General features: G+C 36.3%; 5 protein-coding genes across 9 annotated transcripts in view; 1 reads left to right on the forward strand and 4 right to left on the reverse strand.

Moving 5' to 3' along the window:
• Nucleotides 1–24947, forward strand: part of LOC125801463 (zinc finger protein 239-like) — a 430185-nt gene that overhangs the window by 191050 nt on the left and 214188 nt on the right. The gene's annotated exons all lie outside the window — the stretch shown is intronic.
• LOC125801533 (gastrula zinc finger protein XlCGF49.1-like) overlaps nt 1–24947 on the reverse strand; it is a 206740-nt gene that overhangs the window by 136861 nt on the left and 44932 nt on the right. The gene's annotated exons all lie outside the window — the stretch shown is intronic.
• Nucleotides 1–24947, reverse strand: part of LOC125801203 (gastrula zinc finger protein XlCGF49.1-like) — a 254562-nt gene that overhangs the window by 133055 nt on the left and 96560 nt on the right. The gene's annotated exons all lie outside the window — the stretch shown is intronic.
• LOC125801383 (zinc finger protein 420-like) overlaps nt 1–24947 on the reverse strand; it is a 106306-nt gene that overhangs the window by 77134 nt on the left and 4225 nt on the right. Inside the window, exon 2 of one of the 4 annotated variants that reach the window (XM_049478014.1) lies at nt 1955–3366. The exons of the other annotated variants lie outside the window; for them this stretch is intronic. Coding sequence (XP_049333971.1) covers nt 2513–3366 — 854 coding nt within the window. The 3' untranslated portion in view covers nt 1955–2512. Of the gene's footprint in view, nt 1–1954; nt 3367–24947 lie in introns of those variants that run through there. 4 annotated transcript variants of the gene reach the window in all.
• The window catches only part of LOC125801310 (zinc finger protein 271-like), a 230712-nt gene that overhangs the window by 38613 nt on the left and 167152 nt on the right, over nt 1–24947 (reverse strand). The window contains exon 1 of one of the 2 annotated variants that reach the window (XM_049477828.1): nt 9083–9127. The exons of the other annotated variant lie outside the window; for it this stretch is intronic. The gene's annotated coding sequence lies outside the window, so the exon portion shown is untranslated. Of the gene's footprint in view, nt 1–9082; nt 9128–24947 lie in introns of those variants that run through there. 2 annotated transcript variants of the gene reach the window in all.

Genomic DNA, 24947 nt, shown 5'->3' on the forward strand with positions numbered 1-24947 from the left:
CATAAATTATTCGTGCTTTTCTCAGTTTATTAAACAGTATAAGAGAAAGAGAGCTAATTCACTGCTAACTCTGTTAGCTGCTAACAGGCTAATGTTGACAGGAATCTGACAGGAGAGAATCTACTGCTGAATCAAAGCCTCATAAAGAGCAGGGGCCTCATTTATAAAGAGTGCGTACGCATAAAAAGAGGGCAGAAATGTGCGTAAGCAACATCTCACGCAAGAATTGTGATTTATAAAGAAATACTTGGTGTGAAAACGAGCGTACATTTAAGCAAGGTTTAAGGCATGCGTATGCCTTCAAAAGTGTGCGGAGAGCGGGAATTAGTGGCATCATGTGGTAAAGTAGGGAATTGTTAGTAAATGCGCAAGCTTTTCTTCCTTCCGCATATTAGTTACCACATAAATCAAAATTAACAAAGGAAGATTAAGCATTACTTTCCTTATTTTTTACTTTATTACATATTTTTTTCTGCATGTATAGTTAAAATTATTTCTGTATCTTATTCTGTATTATATGTATATGTAGTGTTAATTTTCCACTAACTTGTATATTTCACTTTGTAGTTTATATCAGTTTTATTTGTATTATCTGTTTTATCTCACAGTTGTAAAATCTAAAGGTGCTATATATATATATATATATATTAGCCGGGGCTACATGAGGAATATGCGAGAGTGGCGTATCCCATACTGAGATACCGAATGAATGCTTGAAAGAGAATACAAATTACATTTAAGAAAAAAAATATGCAAGAAATAAAAAATAAATAAATACCGGCCGTAAAACACTGTTAAACTGCTTTGTTTGTACATTTAGCTAGGCTAACTACCAATAATAATGGTCAGTAAAACAGCAAACACTGTTGTTTGGACATTTAGTTAGGCTAGCTACCAATAATAAAAGTCAGTAAAACGGCAAATGCTACATTTATACATTTAGCTAGGCTAGCTACCAATAATAATGTTCAGTAAATCAGCAAACTGCATATTTGAACATTTAGCTAGCTAGCAAACAATAATAATAGTCATTAAAACAGCAAATGCTACATTTGTACATTTAGCTAGGCTAGCTAACAATAACAATAGACAGTAAAACGGGAAATGCTTTGTTTATACATTTGGTCAGTAAAATAGCAAATGCTGTATCGTGGCACGAGATCTCACGAGATTAAGACGTGACGATATTTCTCGTCAAGCTTAAACCTCTCACAGTTTAGTGTGGACTTTTTAAGATACAACACTGGCAACTGGCAACACAGTAGCAGCGAGTTTGGTGGTTGAGCAGTGAGCAGAAGAGGAAAATTCGGGGAATTTGCATAGATCAGAGGTCACGGGCGGACTGTGGTCCGGGTCCGGACCCAAACCTATTGAGAAGGATTTAATTGTATACACGCTTTGCGGCGCAGTAAATCACAGACCAATCACGTGTGAGGTAATATCACCAACCACTCTCTTCAGTCAATCAGATCTGTGCAGACGTGGAAAAAATAAATAAATAAACACACCGCTCCTCACGCGGGATCGAACCCGTGTTGTCAGGGTCGCGGTCCCGCTGCTCTGGCTGTTGAATTGGGACATGGCCGTGAAAAAACGCCTTTATAAGGAGATAGTGAGCCTGGGCGAGAATGGGCGGAAAAACAAGAACGGACGAAAACTAAAGTCACGCCGAGTGCGACAGAGAGACAGGCGAGGAATTTTGTATAACTGGATCATTCTGAATTCTAATTAAATACTCCTGGCATAGAAGATGCTTCTGCTACTTTTAACAGAGTGACAGACGGTAACAGAGTGACCAACAAGACTGTACTGTGCTTAAAACATGTTCTGTCTCTGTTTGCACTTCAAGCATAGTCTTAATATGACTGGTTATGCATAGTTACATTACAAGAGATTTAGGAGAAAAAAAACACAAACCATAGTCTTAATATAACTGGATATGACAATCTCAGGCCTATAGGTTTCATGTCAAACATGTGTTGAGAAAACACAATGAGACTGGAGATCTGCAATATAAAAGCCGTTAATTAAAACACACATGGGTAAATATAGAGGTGAAGTAATACAAAGATAATAGTTTGTACTGGATAAAAACAATTAAGAAACTACATTATTTGGATATTCTTAGTAACTTTGGAGATTAAAAAAACCATAAGCAACATTTAATATTCAATAAGGAAAAGATAAGAGAGTATACAACTTGAGTAATACAACACAACCAAATATCCCTCTATAGTAACAGATTTTTAATTGGACTGAACCATAGACAAACAAGAACACCAGCAGAGGGAGTGAATGAGCCTGTAACCTTACTGCGCAACAGTAACTAACCTAAAAACTGAGCTCTGTCTCACAAAGAATGTCCTGGAATATTCAAACATACAAGACATACAAACATAACATGGAATTCTATACACATCATCCCTGGATAAGAATAGTTTTGCTGAACCTGTAAAATCAATTGTTAAATACAGTTCATATTTGTTTCTGGTGGAATTTATGATTTGCGCTTTTAATTGCCATGGGACAAATTTGGGAATTTTTTCTCTCCTGTGTGAATGCGCTGGTGTTTTTTGAGATTACTCTGTTTAGTAAAACTCTTCCCACAGTCTGAGCAGTGATACGGTTTCTCTCCTGTGTGAATGCGCTGGTGTTTTTGGAGATCACTCTGTTGAGTAAAACTCTTCCCACAGTCTGAGCAGTGATATGGTTTCTCTCCTGTGTGAATGCGCTGGTGTATTTTGAGATTACTCTGTTGAGTAAAACTCTTCCCACAGTCTGAGCAGTGATATGGTTTCTCTCCTGTGTGAATGCGCTGGTGTATTTTGAGAGCACTCTGTTCAGTAAAACTCTTCCCACAGTCTGAGCAGTGATGCAGTTTCTCTCCTGTGTGAATGCGCTGATGCCGTTTGACAGTCTCCAGTCGATTAAAGCTCTTCCCACAGTCTGAGCAGTAATAAGGTTTCTCTCCTGTGTGAATGCGCTGATGTATTTTAAGTTTACTCTGTGTAATAAAACACTTCCTACAGTCTGAGCAGTGATATGGTTTTACTCCAGTGTGAATGCGCTGGTGTTTTTTGAGATCACTCTGGGTAGTAAAAATCTTCCCACAGTCTGAGCAGTGAAACGGTTTCTCTCCAGTGTGAATGCGCTGGTGTTTTTTGAGATTACTCTGTTGATTAAAACTCTTCCCACAGTCTGAGCAGTGAAACGGTTTCTCTCCTGTGTGAATGCGCTGGTGTTTTTTGAGATCACTGTGATGATTAAAACTCTTCCCACAGTCTGAGCAGTGATGTGGTTTCTCTCCTGTGTGAATGCGCTGGTGTTGTTGGAGATGACTCTGTCGATTAAAACTCTTCCCACAGTCTGAGCAGTGATACAGTTTCTCTCCTGTGTGAATGCGCTGGTGTTTTTTGAGATTACTCTGTTTAGTAAAACTCTTGACAGAGTGCTGATGTTTCTCCATGTCGGGACTTGGCTTCATTTGTCTTTTAAATGTAGCAAACAATTTCTGCGTGTTCTGGAGATTCTTCAGGAAGGCTTCTGCTTCACCTCTTTCAGTAGTTTAACTTTGCTCTTAGTTAAATATCCTGGTTGTTGGTGATGAATTTCAGGAAAATATTTTAATTTCTGGAAAACACAAAGAAAAATGCCATTGAATATTAAAATAAAAGCAGGTCAATTAACTAAAGAGATTCTAAGTCATTCTAAGTGAGTGATGTTACCCTTTAATCTGAAGCTTTGAGGCGTGTGCCGAAAAAACGACACACATTGGTTCAAATCACATTGCCGATGCTTGATTTGTTCTTCATCACGACAGATGATGTCCAAAGCTTTTTCCTTTAAACCAATTTATAAAAGTTTCCACACATTAACCAAATACATTAATCCAAATCAATGCTTCACAAACCTGATTTTTTTTTTTTTAACAACTCCTGATAACAGTTCATTATTTTCCACCACACTGGCTTCAGGCTAACAGTGATATGCGCTCCTGAGTTCAAGATGTGTTTTTTGGAAATGTTGATCCGATGCAGTTGTCTTGTTGGTGCAGGGAATTGTAGTTCAAAATAAAATCACAGCAAAATAATGACCTTTTTACTGTTACAACACATCAACCAACCTCCAACAGGAGTGTAAAACATAAGAGTCTCTTTTGTTTACTAAAGGTTAACACAATTATAACAATTTGTAAGAATTCATATTATTTTATGTAGTTCTTTTTCAATTATTTTTGTAGTCTTTTTAACCTCTTACACAAATGTTTAATTGTGTATTTTTGTCAAGTTGCTCAAAGTGTGATTCTTCTTCTTATTATTATTATCAAATTCATGTTTTTGTTATTATTATTATTATCATTATTAAAGTATCAGCAAAAGAGCAGCTGGATACTGTATTCCACAGTAATGGTTTAACTGGGATTTCTTAAAAACAGCGGGGCTAAAGATGTTTTAATTTGCTAATATTTAGGGGTTCGAGCACGTAGTGCTAGAAACCCTATTGTAATTGTTCTGATTATTATTATTATTATTCTTTTTCTGCCATAGAAGTGATTGGGCAGAAGAAACCGTAAGGCCTACAGGGCTGAGACTTGGTCATATGGTAGTACTTCTCACCGCTACTCAGATTCAAAAGATGAGCCCGATCGGCCTCAAGGGGGCACTATGGCGAAGGTCAACGCGTTTGGCCTCGTAACTCCCACGCCCTGATAGCTAGATCAAAAATTCTTGCATTATATGATTCCTTGGTTAATGGCAAATCAAAAAAAAAATCTGTTTCTCAGGAACCGTAAAAGCTATGAAGCTCTCCTTTGGCATGTATCATCTATGGCCTATGTCCTAATGTTTTACAGAAGGAAAATTTGATATGCAAATTTTTGCGATCGTTATGAGCCAATCAGATTCCAGCAAGCTTTTGACAGGCTAAACAATGACCAATCAGGACGATACTTATACCCTACATGTATCTCAGGGCCTTCTATCATCCATTAAAATATGGCATTGATTGACCTCTAGGGGGCGCTATAGCAGAAAATCAGTTATATCTAAAGGTACAAGTGGCCTAGGCTTGTTATTCTTTTTTAGTTGTATACTTTGCTGTAGCCTTTACAACTTTGTAATTGCATGTGTTTACCAAAAATGCAAAGATTTTCATCAATGGCCAAAAGAGTAAAAATTGCTCTTTTCGAACTTGTCTTTAAGTCCTCAATCAATCAAAACAAATTTGGTCTTGATGCGATCTTGAGACCCTGTAGGTAAATAATTATTGAAAAAATCTTGACATTTTAACTATTTGAGGCCCATAAACCTTGATCAAACATGTACGTGAAAGCCTTTTCAGAGTTATTTGGCCAAAACTCTGTCAAAGTTTAAAACATGTCAAAACTGTTGAAGCTACTAATTAACAATGACATTTGAAGTACATGTGCCAAGTATGAGCCAAATAAGTCTTCAGTAGGCTCTACAGTGACAAATTAACTATTTTCAATTTATTCCATTTATCGCTATTTTCCAACCTAAATGGACAGAAGACAGGAACCTTTCACCCTATCGACACACCATTTATACACATATATAGACTGATAATCTGATCTTGATTGCAAATTTTCAGCCAAATCGGACATGTTTTCCCTCTACAACGGCTGGAAAACTACAGCGATTTTGTAGGCCTCAAGCCTGTATTATCGCTTTTTTCTAACCTAAATGGACAGAAGTCAGGAACCTTTGACCCTATCGACACAGAAATTTACATACATATATAGACTGATATTGTGATCTTGATTGCAAATCAGATATTTTTTGCCTCTAATATGGCCAAAGAGCAACAGCCATTTTGTAGGCCATAAGCCTGTATTATCGCTTTTTTCAAGCCTAAACGGACAGAAGTCAGGAACCTTTGACCCTATCAACACACAAATTTACAAACATATATATACAGACCACTTGGTCATGAGAACCAATTTGGAGCCCAATCGGACTTTTCTTCTCTTTTTAATAAATAGAAACACACTGATAGGGAATGTTCTGTCTTTCTGATAGAGTGATAGATTTCCAGCAGGTTATATGTGGTCTCTTGCTGCGCTCTGGTGGTCATTTGGTGAAACAGCTACAGGTGAATTATTCTAAATTAAAGCTCTGCTGAACTTATTCAATCTTGCTTGTCTTGCTTAATTGAACATCTTTATCCTTCTTGTTCATGCTGGTCAGCCACCTGGGTCATTCTTGTTTAGGCTCCACCCACTTAATTTTTTTAAAATTTGCATAATATGCAAAACCTACTTTTGAGATCTTGTCTTTGCCTCCTTCACCAATCATGACATGTTTGGTGTCAAACAGTTCAGCAGACCTTACTCCTCAATAATTATAAAAAAAATCTTTACATTTGTAAACAATATGGCCGCCATATGCAAATTAGTTTTACCATGGTGCAGTAAAATGTTTTTAACACTTATAACTTTTGAATATTTAACCTGACATTAATACCACTTCAGACCTTTGATCATTACATGATTCTCAGATACCCTGTCAATTTAAGTAGACATACACCCCCAGGGGGCGGAGCCAATGCTCGATAGCTGTTTCTCTAGAACCATACAAGCTATCAAGGTCATCCTAGCCAATTATCATCTATGGCCCATGCACTAATGGTACACCAAATGAAAATTTGATATGGACACTTTTGTGGTCACTATAAGCCAATCGCATTCCAGTAAGCTTTTGACAGGCTGAATGTTAATCAGGTCAAAACTTATACACTATTATTGATATTATTGGTTATTGATATGTGCCCTTTTATGCCTCACTGCTAGGCTCTCCAAATGCCCACTAGAGTGCAGCAAGAGACCACATAAAACCTGATGAACACTACAGCTCAATTTATCAATGCTTTCCAACTAGTTTACTCACACCACTCATCTAGCATTGTCATTATGGTCTTTATGGTCACGCTGGTCACCTAGCTTGGTTATGCTGCCCATCCAGCTAGGTAATTCTGTTCATTCACATTGGTCATTATGGTCCTGCTGGTCATCCAGCTTGCTGGTCAGCTTTGTCATCATAGCAATGCTGGTCATCCAGCTTGGTCATACTGGCCAAACACCTTTGCCATGCTGGTCATCCAGTTTGGTAATGCCGGTCAACCGGCAACATGTTTTAAGCCTAACTGGCCTCCAGGGGCCTCTTTGCCTGTAATGCTCGAACCCCGTAAATCGCCGCTTGCGGCTATATTTGTGTTTGTTATTACAGTGAAATAGCAAGTTTTCTGTTAAATCAGTAAGCTAATAAATGTTACTTGTGAAATTCCTCTTCTTGCCTGAACTTTTCCTCACTATAATCACTAAATCTTTCATTCTTACATTTAATATTTTACAAGTGGACTTTTATTTTGACGGGAGAGTCACATGACTTACCAGCAACTGTTGTGGTGGAACCGGATTTGCTAGTTGCATGAGACGACGCTGCCTGTTTCCGGTCTACGACTGGTAGGCGGAGTCATTTCCGCTTTTCGGCGCTGGTCAGCAGACAGTATGGCTTTTTACACGCGATCTCTCCAGGACTTACCAAAAATAACTATAAATGATGTACAGCGCCCAGGAGTAAGAGAGAATATATATATATATATATATATATATTCTCTCTTACTCCTGGGCGCTGTACATCATTTATATATATATATATATATATATATATATATATATATATATATATATATATATAATTATTTTTGATCTATTTTTAAGTTATTCCCTGTGTCTAGACCCTCTGTAAGTTATAAATATGTATAATGTATACTGGCATCGGGATATATATATATAGTTGTTTACTATTGTATATCCTTAGTTTCACACAGTTCAGTGTGTGATTAACCCAGAACCCATTATTTATAATATATTATATATATATTTTTTATATTTATATTTTGTATATATAATATATATATATATTATTTATAAATAATTACGTATATATAGATAGAGAGAGAGAGAGAGAGAGAGAGAGAGAGAGAGAGATAAGTTCTACCCTGTGTCTAGACCCTCTGTAAGTTATACTGGCATCGGGAGATATATAGTTGTTTACTATTGTATATCCTTAGTTTCAAACAGTTCAGTGTGTGATTAACCCAGAAGTTCTCTAAAATTGTTTGTTAATATTTAATATGCATTTATATTACATTAGTATTTGAACCGTAAAATATTTGTGTTCCCTCATTATCCCAATAATATGTAAACAACGTTTGTTTTACCTGAATCAATTTTGTATTTTGAATCAACATTCAGAACTGGCTCTGGATTCTTATGGTTCAATTTATTTATTTTTATTGAATAAGCTTGTAAATATGCCTTAAAGTTTTCATGTGACCAACAGTAATGAATTTTATAAAAGAAAAACTGGCCCATTGCCTTCGTTATTGGAAATAAAGGCATGAAAAAGTATTGTTGTTGAATTTGATTTATTTTTTATTATTATTAAAATATAACAGTTTGGTATGTTTCCCAGTGTCTCCAATTTTTATAGAGGATCCTTTAATTACAAAATAACACAGTCTGTTTTTTTTGTTTTGTGTTTTTCGTTTCTCCTTAACTTTAAAAACACTCATGGTCGCTTTCACTCTGTACTCCTGCCGGCAGTTCTCCCCACAACAACTCCAACCGGAAACTAGTATACCTACCACTCACTACCCGGAAGTTAGGTGGCGCCATCTTGTGCACAGAGCCAATTAAGTAAAGGAAAATTAACTAAACTAAACTAAACTAAATTAGTGTAACTAAGAAATGTGTAGAGACTGATCACACAAACTTAAAAAGGAATTTCCACAGAACTGATTTATCTCAGGTGTGTGTTAGTGATGTGGGGGAGGGGGGGCAGGAGTGTGAGGTTCCTTTATCCTGTGTATGATCTGTAAAGCCCCCCCATCCCCAGCTCCGCGACCCCCTACTGCAGACTGCTGAGCAGAGCTAGGAGAAGATCCAGTGCTGGTGGTGTAAATGCTGCACATGCTGAAGGTGCTGAAGGTGGTGTTTATGTGGGTGTAGGAGTGAATGTAGAACAGCGTGATGGAGAGAGAGAGAGAAACTTCTCCGTACCTTCTGAGGTTCAGCTGATCCCGCTCTTTCTCCGCTCCAGCTACAGACCCCGGAAGCTCAGCGTCATCCGGGTTATGTAGAGCCCCGCCCCCTCCCCCGCTATATCACATTATACCCCATCACCGCTAGAGGGTGCCCGCGAGGGAGTCCTCAATGCAATAATTATCTCTGTGGTGATGCAACTTGTCTCATTTCTTTTATTGTTGAGACTGTGTAAATATGAATGAGAGTTTGTTTAAATGTTTTCTTCTTGTTGGTACTTACATAGATGAAAATAGTAATCTACTAAAATAAATAGGAAAACATATTTAACTGGAACTTACTTGGGTTGTGGGGGCTGCTGCTAAATGGTTGTTAGAATTGGGTTAACTGAACTTACATTAAACTCTAAAATTAAAGCAGCAATTGCAGTTCTGGACAGTATGCAGATCTCATTAGTCTTAATAATGAAAAGGTAGGACATTTTTCATGTTCTTTCTGTTTACAACTCATTCTGAGGAATTCTGAGCACTTCAGAGCACTGACTGGTGTGTCACGGGACCGTGTAGGGTACTACAATCAAAAGTGTTGCAGTACTGAATACTACATACTGGGCGGTGTGTAGTATGCAGTACATACTAGTGCAGTATGCAGTATAGTAGTATGCCATTTCGAATACAGCCTAGGACTGAGATAAAGTGAGCTATGGCTAGCTGCTCACTTTCTCTTATTATGGCTAGACACTGAAAGCAGGTTTTACCTCTTTGAAAACTTGAATGATCTTAATTTGTACATCCGAGTATCAATTAAAGACATTTAAGGTATTTTTTTCTGAAAGAGAACCGCGTTTAGGTGTTGGCTAGCGTTCATGTTTGGTAATTATAACTAGAAAGCTAGCTAGCAGCCACAAAGTGAGCCTCTGAGATTATCAACGAATAAACGTATAATAATAAAAAACGTATCACCATAAATACATGATATACAAATAAACATATTCCATATTATCATACATCACATAAAACATTACTTATTCCCATACAATATGAAAAGTGACTTTATAATATCGTAATTTATCACCACCATATCCACCACATCTTACCTCAGAAAGAGCTGAATAACTTTCCAGTTGCACAAGCTTCACTTTATTCTGTTCAATGAATCAGTAGGAGTCGAATCACAAGAATAACTAAACCTAACTGTTTTTAAAACTTCACATTTTACAATTTTATATCATAATAAATGTATGGTCAACATTTTCTAAATAAGACTAACCGAGTCTCCTAAATCTGAGTGACTTATAACTTTTGTACATTGTACATTGAGGTTGTTCTGAAGTGATCAATCAACCGAAGCTTCCTGAAGTTGACAGCAGATTGATTCATTTCCAGCAATAACTTTTTTTTTAATATACAAAAAAAGAACAAAATAAAACAATAAATATAATGCACAAAAATGTGTTTTTATTTTAACAATTTAATTATATAAGTATTTCATTGTTGTACATAGATATGAACATCTGTGTGTGTAGTATGATGTGAGGTAGTGCAATTGGCTTAATAAATAAACACTTTTCCAAGGCAAAAACACAAGTGAACAACAGAATGAAAAATATGGAACAAAAAAAGTTCAGATAGCAGAATAGTTTGTTGTTAAGGGTGAACTGAAATGGACTTAGGGTGTAGTGAATCATGATAACAAATACAAACATTTGTTGAATAGCCCACCTCTGTTCTCCCCAGCATTCTGAAATACAGCGCTGTTAGCTAATGCTCCCAATAGACCACAATGCTAGTGATAGGGGCATAGCTTAACCCATACAAAAAAAACACTATTTTTACACCATTAACAACAAACTCAAAGTAGCTCCACACTTCACTGGTAGAATTCCAAGGATGATGACATTTAAAGCAAGGCAGTGAGAACTTTAAAAGTACACAGATAGTTTATTAAAAACACTGTTTATACACACAGTGCCTACAGATTAGTTTATTAAAACACCCTTATACACACAGTACCTTCAGATAGTTTATTAAAAACACTGTTTATACACACAGTTCCTACAGATAGTTTATTAAAAACACTGTTTATACACACAGTACCTTCAGATAGTTTATTAAAAACACTGTTTATACACACAGTGCCTACAGATTAGTTTATTAAAGCACTCTTATACACACAGTTCCTTGTCGTAGTTAAGCCAGGAAAGGTCTGAAAATTAATGTTGGGGAAATGCATAACTTTCCAGTTGTTGCTGAAAATATCTCTATAATATTTATGCATTTTTAAGCATTTCTTGTCAGTTGACTTATTGTGGCTTGACTAGCTGAAGGTATTGTGTATATAAACTATCTGTGTATATAAACTATCGCACTGTATTTCGGAATGTTGGGGGAGATCGGAAGTGGGCTATTCAACAAAAGTTTATACTCGTTATTGGCTACAAATTAAGTCCATGTATATAACTTCTCCCCTAAACTGAAAAGGAGAAAACAGGGGATGAAAAAACAGATTTTGGGTCAGATTAGAACTGGATTAGTATGTGAAAAGACATTTTTAAGGCCTTATGCCTCTGTAAAAGCTGGGCTGTCAATAGAACAAATAACGCCTCCCTCATAGGAAATGTTTACGATGATTGGAAGGCGCTTAATTAGCTGATCAGTACATTGTGTGGAACGATGAGCTTCTCCATATCTTCTGTCAAAAGGAGAGTGGTGTTGCTTCCCACAGAGACTCCAACCACCACTATCCCTCTTCAGTTTTTTTCTCAGGTTTCTGCAAGTAAAAATATTTTTTCCTATTTAATTTATTTGCACATACAACAAACCATGGCAGTATTTACATTATTTACATATGCTGTATAAAACAACAAAGAAAGTACCACTCTGGGAAATGTAAACTATGGACGGTGCTACAGAAAAGAACACAACAAAACATAACCATATTAAACTACCTAAAGCCAAATTAAGTACAAAAAGAATATAAAGAAAAGATACTCCCTAACTAATAACCTAAATACAAGGGGTAGCACCCGCCCTCTTACCTAGGGACCGATACAAACAACTCCTACATGATGTAAAAATGTACAGGTGCACCTATTTTACCTGTTTGCATACCCAGGTGGTACAGAGTTGTCTTTTAGCCAAAAAGAGGGATTAAGTTAACCACATCAGAGAAGTAATACAATAAAATTAGGCTACAAGAGCGCATTGGCCTTAAAGCATACCCCATGGTTCTCTCTCTCTGTCGGCCATCTTGGTTCAGGTCCTTTTGTAGTCTCCACCCACAACTCTCTCCCATGGCTCACCTGAGAGAGACAGAGCGAGAGATAGAGAGAGAGAGATACTGCACGTAAGCATTTAACCAAAAGTTTTTGAATTTTACCATTTAACCAAAAGTTTTTGGACTACTTCTCAGCCAAAGTATTTGTATTCCACAATTTAGCCAAGGTTTTGGGCTTTAGAATTCAACCAAATTTGCTCCATTGCTTCATCAGTAAAAAATATTTTAATTCCAATTTAGTCAAATAAGCATTTTTACTGATTATAATTTTGCATAAAGGGGATTGGAAAAAGAACAGATAAAGGTAATATATAAGATGTAAACAATATAGGTAAGATTGTGATATCAAGACTTACATATTCTTATGTATTCTTAAGTATTATAAAAATGAAATAGAAATTATGAATTTCAAGATAAAGCGCCACCTACTGTACCCACCCAGAGAGCATAGACAACTGTACTTTTAAATACTGTGCATAGTATTTTGATTGTCAGTTGCAGCCATAATTATTCTGATCAGCTCAGATATTCTGTTTTGATGCAGGAATACGAAGCCTTTTTTGTGTTGCTGCTCTCAGTTCTCTGTGTAGCCATGTGTTGGGGTTGTTGCTTTGTCTTGAGCCACATAGGTTAGGAGATGATAAGGAGATTCTGAGACTTCTGGTGGACTTTGGTAGTTCACTGGTGGTGCTTGGCAGGGTTCTCCGTGCAGTCTCTCGACTGTCCATTGTGGCTGTTGGGGTGTTGTTGTCCCTCAAACAGAAGTACAGACAAAAAATGGTTCATTTGTGATTAAAAGTAATTCCATAAATGTTGTTCTAAGACACTATAGGGTGGGCTTTAATTCATATTAGCCCACCCCCCCATATCAAACCCACTCCAACGCCCTTGATAGCAACAACCGCGACGTCCACCACTTGCCAGCCCTCTGGAGTTTGGTGATACATTTCACTCGGATGGGGGACTCCTTTTTGTAGGGCGTCGTCGGCCGTGAAAACATTCTGTGTAAAGAAAAGAGCACAAACATACAAAATAACATGTTTATGCTGTTTAATTCATTATGTTTCACTTAATTTATTGTATTACCCATGATTTAACGGTTCATATTCAAATATTTTATTAAACTATATATTATTAAACTGTTTTTGGACTAAGTGGGGCTATTTTGCTGTTATTGTTCTGTTGTGTAACGATTAAATTACATAGTAAAAAATAATATGAAAATAATTAAAATAGATATTTTTTTTACTTAGCAGCACTTGTGTCCCCATTTTAAAGTGTCTGGGTGGAAACAACACCACGCATCTCTACCAAGCAATTAAAAAAGATATATTTTTATCTATTTTCATATTATTTAAATAGTACCAAGCGTTACATATACAGAACAATAACAGCACAATAGCCCCACAAAACCCAAAACAGTTTAATATTATGGTTTATTCTCCCAACCAATCAACAAATAAAATATTTGCATATGAACAGTTGAATCATGGGTAATACAATAAATTAGGTGAAACATAACAAATATTTTATATTTAGTCCGTTGTGCTCTTTTGTTTGCACAGAATGTTTTCACAGTCGACGACTCTCTACTAAAAGGAGTCTCCCATCCGGGTGAAATGCATCACCAAACTCCTGGTGCCCCGGGCAGAGGACCAACAGTTGGTGGACGGTGCGGTTTTTGGGATGTCAATCAGACACATTCCTAAGAGATTACTTATTGGATAGAAAATGCTGTGTGGTAATCTGAAATTCTGTGCTGAGTATTTGTTTATAAACAGTCTGACACTCTTCTGAGGTAGAAATCAGACAAAGAATAAATCTGCTCTGGGAAGTCATTGATTCTGACCCACCTGAAGATGAAGGCAGGGGAGAAAAAATAAAAAAATTCCCGCACCGACCGCGCCGTCTGCGTCCTTAATAAAAACTTTTAAGAACCAGGGAATGGCGAATAGTTTTATACAGTGCATGTGATAATGTGGTTTACAAATCAGACATTAAAGATAATGAACGTCTAGCATAAACTATTATTTATATCGTCTCATTGCTGTGTGCATCTGTAACAAAACATTTATAGGAACTATTAAAATAAAGAAATAGATTTGTGAGCCTGTACATACATAAGTGTAAATCATCCAATACAGTGTTGGACGAAGTTTATATCACACTATCGTTTGTTTTGTTACAAACAGTATAAAAGCTACTGCCTGTGGCTAAATGGTGGAATGCCAATACTTTTGGCTGATTGAGCTGTGTGCAAAAACTTTTGGTTAAATGCTAATATCCAAATACCATTGAATAAATGGTGGTGCAGCACAGATATGCCTCTTTATGGTTTAGTATATCTTCAGCCCAGCAGTGTAAACTCTTAAAAGCAGAAACTGTTATGATCATAAACCACAAGCACATGTCTTTCTGAAAAATGCCAATTATAAAAAATACTTTCATAGTGTCACGAATGACCCAGGCAGGGAGACGAGGAGGCGGACACAGGTGCAGGTAGGAGCGATATAAATAAATAATTTATTAAATAAATAACAAAAGAAACAAGGAAACGAGGAACAAGTAAACATGTAACAAAGAAACACAAATAACCAATAACAAACGAGCGATGATAATAAACAAATAAGAAATATATATATACAAGGGAAATAAACTAGAAAAATAAACAAGGCAATAAACTATAAACGTGAAAACAAGAAATAAACGAGAAACAAATGACTAAGGTTAAATACAGGGAACATAGAGCTAAACAAGAAACTAAACTAGACAAGGGGAACTAAACTAAGCAGGGCAAGGGAGAAAACAATGGAAATAAAGGAAACTAGAAATATACACGAGGTAAACACAGAGCAAGGACTAGGGCTATGAAACGCGGAGAAACACAGAGAGACAAAACAACAGAGGTTAGTGCAAAGACCGACGGAGACAAAGTGGTAGACGAGGGCTATTTATAGTACATAAAACACACTAGAATTGGAAACACCTGGGGAAGGGGCGGAGCTACAAATGAGACACACATGGAAAAGTACTGAGACGGGAGACAGAGGGGAGCACAGGTCACGTGGGGAAGACACACAGAGACACGAGACAGGGCTAAGACCTGACACATAGGGTTTAAAAGGGCTGATAAAAACCTTTAGAAAAACACTGCAAAACACCACAAAACCAGCAGAAAAATATAAAAACCATAGAATATTTGTTTTAGCAGGAAAAGATAGTAAGCTTAATTGAATGTGTTTAATTGTTTTTATACCTGTCTTTTGAATTTAAACACATTTTATTTTGAATTAGTTTAAACACAACACACACAATCAAAAATCAAAAGCACAAACACATGCCCTCCCACCCACCCATAAAACCCTAACAGAACATGCTAAGAAATATTAAAATCTGAACACAAAAACTTGTCAAATTACCACATTATGGTTGATTAAAAAGTGGGCTTTCAATGTTTAATATGACCTCCCCTTCCCTCACAACAGTTACTTTTAACGTCACCACTCCACACAGTGGCGGGAACGCTGAACTCCTCCATGGTGTCACTGAGGAGAACAGTCTCATCGCCTCACGATCTCCATCTCCACTGTGATCTTCAGTGACTCTGGTTCCTGTAACACAGAACATGGTGATAGGAGTAAGTTTTAACAGTCTACATTCTTTTCTGGTACAACAGCACAACAATAAAGTGTTAAACTACGGCACTGTAGTTATTAGTAGTGATGGGTCAGACTCTTAGCCGGCTCTTTGAAATAAACGACATGCGCTGACTCCAGAGAGTGAGCCAATATATAAATATATATAAATATAAACGTATAAATTAAAGTTTTACGATGATACATATAAACCACAGTAGAAGACAGCATAAAAATATACATTAAGGAAGAAAACTAATGATAGAAATAGTGAAATACTAACAAGAGGCAACAGTGAAAGCTCCTCATAAACTCTTACAGTTTTTAGACATTTCTTATTCTTAGCAATCTCTAAAGGATTTCAAAAGTGGAATAAATTCCAGTAAGAAGATATCAAATCAAGTATTTACAATGATGATAGTAGTATTTACTCAATAAAATAATAATATTAATAATATACTTAAAATCAAGATCAGTGTATGAAAAAAAACATATATATCACCAAGGTTCACATTTACAGAGATTTTAGTTTTCTTTAAAAAGAAAGAAGAAAAGTCTTGCCAGAATTAAGATACAATGGAACATAAAAAAAGATGATTCACGTTCTGATTGACAAAAAGAGCATTCAACATTGAAGTGCTTGATCTACCCACACCTTACACATGTGACCTCACATAAACTGTGTTTTGTAGCAACATCAGCTCCCTCTTCCACAACAGGGCAGATCATAACAGAAACCAATCAAACCCTCAAACATGAGCTCCTTTTTATGTCAATCTTTGCTAAAGTTTTCAAAAAACATCACCTGGATGCTTGTTTTTTTTTTATTTGATTTATTTTGTTGAGTGACACTTTGTTGATGGTGTTCAGCGCTGTTGATTTCACTGTATAGAGTTGCACATTTGAAAATAGTATACACATTTACATTGGACCTGTTTGTTTACTTGAGATGACTTTGTTTTTGTATTTCATTATTTATTTTTTATAAAAATAAAGCCATATAAATAATATATATTTTATATAATGTATGTTTCAACTCTATTAATTCATTGTACACATAATTTGGTAATAAATTGAATTAAGCAACCAAAAAATATAAGTAGCTACTTGGAAGCCGAAAGAGCCGGCTCTTCTTATACCTCTTTTCCACCAAAAAAGTGCTGGTGCCGGAGCCGGTTCCAGGGAACCTTTTAAGAACCGGCCCATGTTTCCACTGCTCTAAGGAGTCACTCACTAAATATGTAAATGTGGTTTGATTTGTTACAAACAGCAGAGATGTAGTAATGATTCAGGACATTCAAGGCAGAAATTAAAAATGATGCAGTTCTAGCATACAGTTTTTTATATACATTTTTGCAGTCTCATGGCTCAGTACATCTGTAACAAAAAAAAAATCTAGGAACTATTAAAATCAATAAATACTTTTTTTTTTACTTTAAATACATTTATGAAGCCTATATCTATGTAAGAAGTGTAAATCATCCTTTACACACAATACATTTCTTCATTTCTGTATTGGTATTGAAGAGTAACTGTTTATTTTACCTTGAGTGTATTGACAAATATCTTTCAATTATGATTACTTATCTTAGTATCTATAATTACATAATCATTGTGTGAAACCTTGTATTCTATATGCATAACCAATACTCACATTGTATTTGATCATTTTTATTACTCACAGTGTATTTTACACGCATTTATATAGAAGATTAACCAATAATCACAGTATATTCTTTACATATATAGTAAAACACTGTTTGATCAGGCATGTGACTAACACCAACCTTATTATGACAAATTAACCCACATGATACATAAGGCGTTTACTAACACATAGGACCTATTATATGGCGGTCTAACCACGCGCTACTAACACATTAACATATAATATATGGAATCCATTGTGTGACGTGTGTAGCTTATGCTTGAAGCATTTCGTTTACTGCATGTTTCTGACTAACGACCATCAATCATCAGCTAGTGCACTCTGTACGAACTGAATTGATACAAAGGAGACTTCGAGACGAACAGTGCGGCCTTTCTCTCTGTGCGTGCAAAGTCCTTCACCTACCAAAGCGGGAGGAGGACACGCGCACATAGGGAGGGCGGCACTGTCTAATTACTGAAACAATGCCACACTGTCTGACTGGACACAATCAAGGCCAAACATTAGTGGTCCGGTCAGACCTGTGAAACTTGAGTACTAACACGTGAAATTACGCATGCTAACATGAGATGATTTTAGCAACGCCTCATCAGCAGGTTTCACGTCATTTGGGGTATAAACATGGAGACAGATCAGAGGGGGGTCAGAACTTCTACTGGGACGGCTGTTAACTGTCTTGTATGTATTGGTTCTCCTGAATTCAGTAATAAATACTTGGTTTGCTTTCAACTTCACTCCACCTGCCTACGACTCTCTATCAAACGAACACGTAGGGGAGTTGTACCCCGGACGAGAGGTGGGGGTTAACCCACCTTTCATTTTCTTTTCTACAACAGTATTAAGAACTTTATATAAGGTGTATACACCTTATATAAGGTGTATGGCTATACATATGCCTATTGGGTTCTGTCTTTTCTTCTCAAATTAATGCACTGAACTGACGCAGCTCTCTCTAATGAACGTCAGTCAGTAACAGATGCTGTAAATACTAAATGCCTCTTAAGAATATTTTTTAGTTGGAGGACCATTGCTGTCTTAGACCTCCAGGCCAATATTTAATAAAAAATATATTCGTTTAAAAATTACAAAAACATTATTGGAGACAATCAGTGATTTTAAATTATTGTCCAGCCTTAAGTATTATGTATAATTCATATTCAATATACATATCAGTGGTGTGCAGTAAGGCCTCTAAGGCCTTCTAAGGGCTGACCAAATGTGCATGTAAATAATTACATATTTTTTTATCAGGATGTATATAATTATTGCAAGTGTAAGCATTTATTTTATAGATTAACGAAAAAAACAGCAACTAATTCAAAGCATTAGCCTGTGTTTTTCGTTGCTATAGGACTGTATGATTGACAGCGGTACTGACCAATCAAAGCTCTTTAAAATGTCTTCTGCTCACGTGTCCGCGGACCCTTCTCCTGATTTTGAGAAGGGTGTAGTAATGAGTCTATTAGAAAAGTCTTAGGACAATCTAACCAATAAGACTCATGCTTTTCACTCCGGGGGCGGGGCCATGGCTGCCTAGCCCCTTCTCTGCGCTCGGATGAAGGGGTCAGGCTACGCGCATTGATTAGTAGTAAAACGGAGAGCGCATGCTGGATTAATTAAATATTTAGCTACCTATCATGGAAATAAGACAGATATTGTGTCATATTATATTAAAAAGCCTTTTTAAAGGCTGCCCTTCAATGTGAAACTAAGTAATATGCCGTGTGACTGGTGATTTTTGTGTGTACTTAATGTTTTGGCTGCTCTGGCGTCCTGTAGAGATACAAATGAGTGATATTTGTTAAACGCCTGTACTTGTAGGAACATTAAGCATTTATTGTTGGGTCTATTGTAGGCTTTTGTAGTTTGTAGCTGTATTTGTGGACTGTTTATGTGTATTAAGTTCATTGGAACTACTGGTCTGAATCTTCAGGTCTGGAACTTAAGCTGGTTCTCTGGCTCTATAGCAGTGGTCTCAATCTTATTCTATCTGGGGGCCGCTGTAGGTAGAGACTGGGTGAGGCTGGGCCGCACAGGACAAGAACACGTATTTTATTCAACACATTCTGCCATGCCAGGTGTTCTGTCGAGTTATGCTACCCATCGATACGCGCTTTCTAAAGACAATGCGCATGTGCTAACCTACATTTGTATTATTATTTCAAGTGTACTATAATAATTCTGTTTTTCTAATATTTTTTGTTCATTTAATAACCTGGACTGTCATTACATTGTCAAAGTGTAATGGCAATTAATAATAATAATAATAATAATAATAATAATAATAATAATAATAATAATAATAATAATAATAACAATAATAATAAAATATGATCTTAAAATAAAAAAAAGATTATAATAAACGCTTACTACCATAACTTTACCCTGATACGGTGATTTAGACTATCCAAACATAGTACATGAACTTCTGCTGGAAACATGCTCTAATATTGTGCTACTTTTGTGCTTTTACCTTTAAATATACACAAAAGGGTAGCACGGTTTGTCAGGGTAGCACAAGTCGACAGAACACCAGATCTCTCGTCTCGCCGTGTGGGCGTATCTTGAATCCAAATAAGGCTACAGGTGTAGTCAATTTTAAACTTTTAATGATTAAATGAACTTTACTGTGCTCTATATAAATCCATATTTTGCCGTTTGTGTGTGTAAGGCTCGAATGTGTGTGTGTGTGTGTGTGTGTGTGAAGTCCCTGATTGGCTGAAAGCAGCGCGGCGGCTTGATTCATTTGAATAAAGAATGCGGGGTTGCGTTCAACGCAACGCAACCCAACCCAGCTGGTATGCAGTGGCTCTCTCCATTGAAGTGAATAGGATGCGATGTGCTGTTGAAGATACATCAGCAATGTTATTTTATTATTTATTCTGTTTATTGTTTATGTAAAAACTGGGTTTGCAACATTGAATATTAATCAAGCAATCGGTTATTTACACTGGAGGAGGACCCTCATTTACTGTGCCGCTGAACATTTACAGTTTAAAAGGGATTAAAAATATTATAAATAAAATTAGAAAAATTAGAAATAAAAACTGACATTTACTATAGACGGAAAAAATATAAAGATAAAAAAGGAAGAATAAAAAACTTTAAAAAGATCATAAAAATTAATACATCAAAAATAAAAAAATATATATCTTATGAAAAAAAATATTTGATCAATAAAAATAATAAAAATATTTAAAATGAATTAAAAAATAATTAATATAAAATAAAAATTCATTTAAAACAAAATCAAAGCCTTTCTAATAGTGCGCAGAATAATATCAGTTTCAGTTAGTTTCGGTTTCAAATAATTGAAACAGCTCACCAAAACCTCAACCTATCCTTTATATTTGACAATATTTGATTAACTTTACAGGTCCTCACTCATCTTAATAAATTTAACTAAACTGAGTTGTTATATTATTTGAAGCCTCGCGCTGAATTCAGCTCGGCGATGCGAGAGAGAGAGAGCGGCGCATTTTGCCTGATTTCTCTTGATTGAATATGAGTAAATATTCGAATTTAATACCATACATTTGGCTACACTTTATAGGACTTTATTTATTTATTTATTTTTAATCGCAGTGCCATGCAAGCTTTCAAGCTCGTTCTGCGTGACTGCAGCATTTTAAAGCGCAGGAGAGATTTTAGTCAATTAATTAATATATACATTTTTAAAATAAATTTGCCCTGGTGATAAGAAATGAACGCTAACATATAGCTTTATATTGCTGTGTATTTCAAATGTTTTTTTTTTAAGGTTTATATACTTGACATGCAGCACCAGATGACAGGGTGATGCTTTATTTTTTAGATATGAAAAAAAAAATTAAAAGTGACTTTCAGTTACATAATAGCAAAGTGAAATGTGACATAAATGACATAAATAAAGTTATGTCCAGTTCAAAGTTCTTTTCTCTTTTAATTTTTCATTTCAAAAACTCCAGCTATTGAGTAAGAATAAGCATCTGTTAAAATTCTGGACAGCAGAATGCCTGTGTCTGCTCTATTAAGCTTAGTCTGTGTACTAAGCATAAATATAAATCCTTATAACTGTTTGATCCAGGTGTTAAACTGTTGTATTAATACCATTTTAACGTTTTTCGTTTCTATGTTTTGAAATTCGTTAGATTATATTTTTGTCAACATTTTGGGTTAATTTTCGTTTGTTATTTTTCTAATAATAATAGAAATTATATAATTAATTTATATATATAATTAATTTATGCACTCATTAATATGCCATACCACATGTCTGTCTTTGTTAAAGAGCATAATATAAAGTATTTCAGCATGAAAGCACGTATTTGTAATGTGTCACAGCGTCCTGAATCATTACTACATCTCTGCTGTTTGTAACAACACGTCTTGCAATTGGCCCGCGGGCCGCGAGTGTGAGACCCAGGGGCACAGATGGACATTTTGAACTGGGGGGGACCAAGCTGTAAAATTATATATATATATGCTGCAATAAACTTTAGAATAATCACTTTTCTGATCAACACTAGCCATACTGAAACTGTTATTGGTCTGGTATGTCAATATGTCCCCAGTGCCATCTGCGCGCATTCTTACACCATGATGCCAAATCACTGACATCCTACTATTCCATATCACATTGTTTGGTTTTTGAAAAAACGCTGTCATTGTTTTTTTGTTTCTTCATTGCTACAGCCTAGGCAAGACCAGGAAGACAACGTTAACATCTTACATCTTACATTTTACATCTTATAATTTCAGTTAACAGCGACTGCTTACTAAAATAACATCATAATAACATCATACATAAAATCAATGGAGAGAGCCGCTGCATGCCTCGGTGCATGCCGGGTTGCGTTGTGTTTAACGCAGCTCCGCCCTCCGGCTCAACTTTATTCAAATAAATCCGGCCGCCGCACTGTGTCCAGTCCAGCCAATCAGGGAAAAGCAGGCTGCGTCCAGCCAATGAGGGAAGAGCAGGCTGCGTCTTCACACACACACAAGCCTCTTATACACACACACACAGAACAGGCGCCTTTCAACCACAGAAGAGAAGCTGAAAGCGGCAGAATATGGATTTATAGAGCTATAGGTTACAGTGAGGTTGGTAAAAAAATAAAAATATTAAACTTATGACTGTCTACTTCTGTTGCTTCATTTTAATTCAAAAACGAGCAAGGAGATCCAGCGCAGCGGATTGCGTTGAAAAAAAGTGCCAGTGGACACGTACCGTAAGGAGCTGGTAACTGTCTGTGTCTGTAGTCTACAGGCAGTTACCAGCTCCTTAGAACCCCGGACTTGAGAAGGTGCGTTAAATTTACATTGGAACTGGAACACGGAGCTCCGAACAATGTAACCTCTGAACTGAACGCTTCCTAGTTTAAAAACGAGGGCATTGTGGAACACAGAATTCCACAAACGTACAGTTAATTAAATTAAAACCCCAACGTTTATGCTTGTAGATGGTAGATTTCGGATGAGGTCACTATAATCATCTGCGCCCATGGTGAGACCCCTGCTCTGTAGTGTTTATGCGTCTCATTTTGACCCTGTGGCTATAAAGACTTCCTAAAATCAAACTTGGGTAAAGGGAGGAACTAGAAGAGTTTGTGATACAGAGAGGAAAAAAGGAGGAAAAAAATTGGAGCAAGCCAGAGCTCAGGGTAAAAACTGGCATAAATTTATTTTTATGCAAACTAAGATCCAAAACTGAGTGACTGTAGACAGGTGTTTCAGTTTCATTGTCCAACCCCGGTATGTCCCAAATGTGTCTATAAACTGGGTATAGGATATATATGATATCTCAATAAATTTTATAAAACATATTTTCTTTTTTTTTTTTGTTTTCAGCTCAGAAAGTCCTTTTGTAACGTTTGTAATAATACTTTTTATTATTTTAAGCAATGTCTTTTTTTCCACAGATCTTTCAGACACATCCCATGTAAAAATGTCCCCAGAACTCGTCAAGCTAGTCATACGGTTAGCTTATTAGAATAGGCAGCAGTGACTTCATTTAACTCAATAGAAAAAAGGGCAATTCTGTTTATATTCTTTTTCCTAAAGTTCATATTAATACTTGTAAAGGGTTAATCATTTAGTGGGTGTTAACATATGAACAGCTCAGGCATGAGGGATTGTGGTAGCTGCCTACCGTTTCATACACAGCCAGTCTATCTCTGCTCTCTCCTACTGGTATGCAGATTAGCTAAGTGTCAAACGGTCAGGTTGTTACCGTCATTTAATGGTCCATATTATGTCAATTTACATTTGAGATTTGTAGGTATAAACATACACATATTCACACACATATTTTTTCACAGTTTATTTTTTCACCTGCATATCCGATTAGCCTAAATTTTACCCTGTATATTTAATTCCCAGCGCCAGAGAGCTTTATTTTCGTGATAAATATTTCTTAAAACTGCATTGACACTAATGTGGTGACGTGTTTGTGTGTGTTGTGTTGGTACATGTAGATCAGGTGCAGCAGTGCTGCTGGGGTTTTTAAACACAGGGTTCAAACACCTTTTACAAGGTAAAATTCAAGCACTTTTCAAGCACTTTCAAGGCCCATTTTCAAGTTTTTTTCAGCACCTTTGAGCAAAGTGGTAAATTAATGATAACGGTGATATCTCAAAACTGCAATTCAGCGATAATCAATATATTGCAAAACTATTCTCCACACTTCACAGCGACTGAGCTACTGAGAAAAAAAAACACTTCTATGTAAGTAAATAGCAGGAGTTATGGATTTATTGGTGTCAGTTTCACACAAGTTAAATACCAATGTTCTCAAAATACTGAGTATCTCAACATAATGTGTATCCAGTAAATTTCGTTCCACTTCACGATTGAAAGATTATTGATCTACTGTTCGAATTATGATGTATCTGGCATGATACGTCATAAAGACGAAAAGGAGATCCAGTCCAAAATTGTAGTTCCGTCAGATTTTATTCAAAGAATCTTCTGAGCAAAACAGTTTTTTTGGATGCATCAAAAATTGAGTAAAAAGATTATTGAAAAATGAATTGAAATAAAAAGGTGAAAATAAGAGGAAAACCCCAAAGGTGAGAAAAGTTGGGGTTTCCAGAGTTCTCGGCTGTGTGAACAGGACCTGTGGCTCTGTAGTCCCTCTCGGGAGAAGCTCTCCCGCCCAACTCTACTCTTCTTCCTAGACAGAGTCTAATAAAAACAGGCATTCGCCTGGCCTCAGTCTAATGGTGTGTGAGGAGGCTCCTCACACCCCCCGGATCCTGATACTGATAAGCAGTTATTCATCCTATACGTCAGCCGAGAACTCGGTCACCCCAACCTTATCAGA

Source organism: Astyanax mexicanus, chromosome 4 (genome assembly GCF_023375975.1).
Source record: "Astyanax mexicanus isolate ESR-SI-001 chromosome 4, AstMex3_surface, whole genome shotgun sequence".
NCBI classification, from domain to species: Eukaryota; Metazoa; Chordata; class Actinopteri; order Characiformes; family Acestrorhamphidae; genus Astyanax; species Astyanax mexicanus.